Consider the following 6294-nt stretch of genomic DNA (forward strand, 5'->3'; position numbering starts at 1 on the left):
AAAAACGGGGGTGGGAGGGTGGGGAGGGAAGTGCACGGGATCATGGTGATGGCACATGGATGACTTGGTGATGGGAAACCCTCAGGGATTACAATTGAGATGGGAAAAAAATGTACAAAATGATGTAAAAATAAACTGTTATTAAAAAAAAAAAAAAAGCCCTCTCCCTCCTCACCCCAAGTTTCATAAGGAGCCTCTGCTTTTACCTCTGCATGTGCGATCCTATAATGACAGCCCAGGGCGAGTTCTAATCCCCCTCCTAAAGCCACACCTTGGATTGCTGCCACCACAGGCTTCTTATTTTTCTGTATTTCATCTACTATATATCCCAGTGAGATACCAGCAGTCTTAGCAGAACTGAAACCACGGATATCAGCACCTAGAGGTACAAATATAAAGAAAAAAGGAAAGTGAGAAAGCCATGGGCTATATTATATAATAACAAGTTACCATATAACTCTTAGGGAATCTCAGACCCACTTGAACCAATAAAGCATTTCATCCTATGGCTGGAGAAACAATAAAGGAGCAAATAACCTGGGAAATGTGAAACAACATAAGAGAAAATCCTCAAATCTTTGCAAGAATCCTGTAGTCTTCTAAAATCTCTTTCTGTATGAGGTAGCAATTCTACGTTTAGAAAAAATAATAAAGCACAGGGACCAGGAATTCTCTAATAAAGACCATTATTCTGAGATTGAGTCAGCCTTTCTCATTTTCTGTGTAATGATGCTCATCTCCCTGACTCACAGTAATCTAGAACCACCTCTTAGTAAGATCTGGGTAAAATCTCAGGGTAAAATGCACACAATGTCTGTTACTTGTTAATCAACCAGCTTAGTATTCTGGTTGGTCATTGATATTTTTGGAAATTGATTAAAGTAGCAGCATTGATTTGCTTTTCCTAATTATAAAAATAACATGCATTATAGACAACTTTAAAAATACACAAAATTGGGCCCTCCCTGCACTAAGAAGCTTAAGCCACCTCTGCATGAGTTCAATCCCAACCTGCCCAGTACTTCGTTGATCTGCCTGTTCTGCTCCCCACTCTGTCCCTGGTGAATCCTCTCACCCTCCACATCTCTGGCCTGTACCCCAGTTCTGTATGAATAAATAAATAAATCTTTAAAATAAATTTTTAAAAATACACAAAATTATACAGAATATAAAGATCAGCTACCACTGAGATAATACCAACAATTTTGGTGAATTCCTGGTTTTTCTTCCAATGAACATAAAGAAAAGTGACCTTGAATAAGGTATTTAACATTTTTTTCTGATACCTACCTTAAAAAAAACCAATGTAATAAATAAAAGTGTACTATAATTTATATTTTAGCAGTCTCTATATTCTGCAAAATCTTTTAGACTTTGTTTTTCACAAATATTATACATGTTTCTGGGAAAATATCCTATCTATTCTTTGAAAACATTGTTTGGTACAAGTTTAAAAGTTAAGTTAAAGTAAGATGTCATAGCCTATTCATCTTTTTCACTTGCTGTGTATACCTTCTCTAGCATCATTTTGCATTTTTCTCACTGAAACATCGTATTTCATCATTTTACTCTAGTGGGTTTTTTTTTTCCAGATTATTTTGATTCTAGAGAAACATGAATTTCTGTCTGAATCTCAGAACTATCATTCCAGTAACAGTTCTCATGTGTGGGTAAGCTATTGTCCCAAGTTGCTTAATATAGTCTCATTTGATTTTCTTAATACCTAATACATTAAGTAGTATAACAATCCCCATTTCACAGGTAAAAGAAGACTGTGAATCACAGGTAAAGAAGTTAAGACTGTGAATGTTAAGTTACTAGTTAAGACATATGAGGAGTAACTGGTAAAATAAGGATTTGAACTCAGGCAGTTTGACTACACAGGCCTCGTTCTTAAATGTTATATACATTCTGTCACATGCTGGATGAAGTTAGTATTATTATTAACCTAATTTTACAGAAACCAAAGCACATATAAGAATATCATGATTTCATTTTTTAATTATATATTTCTGAATACAGAAATTTATTAATTTTTTAGGTCATTGCATTTATATCCAGAAAAACTGCTAAATTTTCTTATTCTAATAATTTTTTGATAGATTATTGTGATTTTCTGCAAACTTCCATATTTTCTAAATAATCAAATTTTGTTTATTCCTTTCCAAGAGCTACTTGGTTGGTCAAGACCTAGAATACACAAAGTTAAATACAATTGGTGATATTAGTTTACTAATAATTTTTCTCTTTAATACACACTAAATATCAAGGTTTTTTTCTGAGCATTTTGAAATAATCACGATTTTTTCCTCTTAAAGTCACTAAATAGATGAGTTACAACAATCTTCTAATTTTTATAAACCTGGTATTTCTGGATAAAGTGTATAGTCACTTGTAATAAAGCTCTTTTGTTAGATTCAATTTATAATACACCATTTCAGATTTTTATATCTATTTTTATTGGCTTATCAGTTTGTTTCTTTATACTGCCCTTGACTGGGGTTAATACGAAGATTCAAAAAATGAGTTGGGACGTATACTGGGTTGAATGGTGTCTACCATAACCTGTGAACATGTCTCAATTTGAAAATAGGGTCTTTACAGTAGAATCAAGTAAAGATGAAGTCGTCCCACATTAGAGAGCTCCTACACAAAATCAGTAAAATTGGAACACAGAAGAGAAGGTCATGGGAAACAAAGGCAAAGACTGGAGTAGCAAAAAGTTAGGGAAAGCCAAGGATTACCATCAGCCACAAGAAGCTAAAAGTGCCAGGAAGGATTCTTCCCTAGAGCTTTTGGAGTCAAAAGCAAATAACTTGCAAATAACTTGATTTTAGCTTTTAACCACCTAAACAGTAAAAGAATCAATTTCTATCATTTTATATCATCTAGTTTTGTGATCATTTGTTACAGCAGCCCCAGGAAACTATTAGAGAAAGAGTTCCGTCTTATTGTATATTGAAGTTTAATTCACATATAGTAGTAAAGTAGTTTCAGGTGTACAACAGAATGATTTGATAGTTGTGTACATTATGGGATTACCTCTTTTTTTATTCTCTAAAATAGTTGTGTAAAAAATAGAATAATTTCCTTGACTTTTCAGTAACAGCTCGCCAATAAAATAAGTGCGGTTGAATTTTCTGTGGGGTTTCTGTTTCTTTAATGATTTTTATTTCTTCTTGAGTCAATTTTAACTGTTCTACTTGCTCATGTCTGCATTTTTTTTTTTTTTTTGAGTGAAAGCATCTTCTGCCGATTGTACCAGCAGGTCTTTATATATACATTACAAGCAGTAGTGGGATTACATCAGTGTGTGTGCATAAAGCAGAATGATAACAACCATCACATTTTTCTTAAATGTGACTTTTTGATCTCTTATTGAGACTGTGATATTCATACACAAAATGTTCCTATAGTGACCAGTCATTAAACAAGTATTCTTATGGTGATCAGTCATCAAACAAAATATTCCTATTGTGCCTGCATTATTTTTTAAATAACTGTAGCATCTGCAGTGATATCTCTGGCATTCTTTATATATTTGTTTGTGCCTTCTCTTTTTTATTGCTCAATCTCCCCTGATTACCTGTCCATTTTAGTAGTCTTTTAAAGAACGAACTTTCGACATTTTTATTTCTCTTGATTCACCTTTCTTTTCTACATCGCTAACATCTTATTCATTCCTTCTACTTCATCTGGATTTATTTTACTGTTTGTTGTATTAGTTCCTTAATATAAATGTTTAGCTTATTATGTTTCTTTTTCTTTTCTGATATATATCTTTAAACAAAGTTTTGCTTTATATTATTTCTTAAGTTATAGATGTTGTGTTTTCATTATCATTGAGTTCAAAATATTTTCTAAATCATATTAGAATTTTGTTTTTACTCAGAATTTATTAAACATGAATTTAATTTTTAAATGTCTGAGAATTTCTATTTACATTTGTTATTGATTTCTAATTCAATTGCATTGTTGTTAAAGAAATATTTTAAATATAATTTTCTGAGACAAACTTACATGGTATGGTATCTGGTCAATTTTGATAAATGTTTCAGATCTGAGAACAATGTTTATTTTCATTACAGTGCTAACAGATTGTATTATAAACATCAAGTTTGGTAAAAGACTAGATTGCAATTGTTCCCACCACTAGAAGAAATGACAACTGAATAGAAATAAAGTGGTAGAGGTGTTGACTAGTTCTACAATGGCAATCACAATCTAATATAAATATATCAAACCAATATGTAGTACACCTTAAACTTATGCATGTTTGCATGTCAAGTCTACCTAATTAAAAAAAAAAGAATGTTTTATTTATAATGCTGGAGGGCTCGTTCTATCTATATTTATTAAGTCCAGTGTCATTCTATCTATAACCTCTAATTCTTTTCTAGGAAAATGTTATTGCCTCTGAATTCTCACTTGTGTCTCCTTTCAGCCCCCTTTCTTTCAAAAAATTATCAAGATTCCCATAACACTAATCCTTCTCTGTATAATTCAAAGTTGCCATCTTAAGTTTCCAGTGTCTAAATCATTTTGAAATGGGGCTAAATGGTCAAATTCAGGTCCTAAGAAGGGTCTCTGAGATACTGCAAAGGCTGAGAAGACAAAGAAGGGAGCACAAAGAAGCTGTTCATCTTGAAAACACTGAATCATGACACTGACACTTATTATGAACAAGGTCTTTTCTAACTGATTTGGATAGCTGAGCTAACTCAGGCACATGGTCATTGTTTCTACAATATGCTTGCTTCTTTTGTAACCACATATTCCAGAAATTAGGTAGGCCAAGAGTCTGATCCTCTCTGATGCCCTGAACTTATATCCTTATTCAGCAGGAAATAGTTCCAGAAGGTGGACTTCCACCATTGCCCCTCAAGAATGAGGGACAGGATATAGCCTGAGAAGAGAATTGTTATGGTCCAGTAACTCTAAGTTCCTCATCCTTGCCCTGTTCATCCTTGCTCTGTTACTGTTTATCTTCTTGGGAGAAAAAAAAACTACAGAAAACCAGGCAAAACCTGCTGAAATCACAGCAATCAAAAAGATAAACTCACTCATGCCTTTTGCAGCAACATGGATGGAGCTGGAAGGGACCATACTTAGTGAAATAAGCCAGAAAGAAAAAGAAAAATTCCAGATGGTTTCACTCATAACAGGTGTATATAGGGGGGACAAAATAATAAATAACTATATACCAGAGACATTTTACCAGGGTAGCATGAGGAACAGGCTCAAAAACGAGGGGTGGTGAGCAGGTAGTGCACTAGACTATGGTGATGGCACACGGGTGATTTGGTGATGGGAAGCACACGGGGATTACAACTGAAATGGAAAAAGGCACAAAATGATGTAAAAATAAACTATTATATTATTTTTTTAAGTGAATTGAAGGAAGGTACAAATAAATAACTTTTTCCTGTTTAAAAAAAAAAGGCTGAGATCAAATGGAGGTAGAAGTCAGACATGGGCTAAGCCACCACCTCATTATCATAATGAAGAGCATGCACCTATACCATGACAGACCCAGCCTAAACATGCAAGAAAATGACTGCAGGAACCTTGCCTATTTCTCTGAGATACTGTTGACACAGATCCTTTAGCTTCTCCCCCTTTCCCACCTAAGTCCCTGCCTTTCCCCAGCTCAGAAAGATGGCGACTGAGACAATAGTCGGCTATCTCCTCAGGTTGCCAGCTTCCCTAAATAAAACTAATTTCCTCCCACCAACTCTTATTTGTCTCCTGAGTGGCAAGTACCCAGACCTTCACTCTAATAACAACTTAATAATAGCTGGTTAATGTTTGGCACATTATTTTAGCCTCTCTCAGGCTTGATCTTCTCACCTATAAATGAAAACTATAGCATTTACTGAGGATGAAAATATATGTAAAAATATCATTTCATTATCATTATTAATAAATAAACAGCTTCCCCAGTACTGGTATATACAGGCAAGATAAATAGCAATTATTATAAAATATTAACATTTTGATATGTAAATACTGTCATAATTTCATAATCTACTATTTAGATTACTAACATCCATTAAATTCCCCTGGGTATTATAAGACTGTGAGTCCATCATCTCCATGTGACTTTTGTCAGAGCATATATATAATCTGTGCATTTGGGAAAAAAGGAAAAAACACAAATACCAAGGAATCAATGACTATTTCAGACACTTTTACCCTATTCTGTCAATATTGTTGAATTTTCACATAATACCCCAATAAAGAGTGCCCTGGTCACAGAGGTAGGCAACTACCAGAAGAACAATGAACTGCAGG

At 33.9% G+C, this 6294-nt stretch overlaps 1 protein-coding gene across 1 annotated transcript in view; it reads right to left on the bottom strand.

Annotated features, from left to right (window-relative positions):
• Nucleotides 1-6294, bottom strand: part of EHHADH (enoyl-CoA, hydratase/3-hydroxyacyl CoA dehydrogenase) — a 47217-nt gene that overhangs the window by 34859 nt on the left and 6064 nt on the right. The window contains exon 3 of the mRNA XM_004675056.2: nt 207-379. Within this exon, the coding sequence (XP_004675113.1) occupies nt 207-379 (173 nt within the window). The remainder of the gene's footprint in view (nt 1-206; nt 380-6294) is intronic.

This window comes from Condylura cristata, unplaced genomic scaffold (genome assembly GCF_000260355.1).
Source record: "Condylura cristata isolate star-nosed mole 26May11 unplaced genomic scaffold, ConCri1.0 scaffold00003, whole genome shotgun sequence".
NCBI lineage: Eukaryota > Metazoa > Chordata > Mammalia > Eulipotyphla > Talpidae > Condylura > Condylura cristata.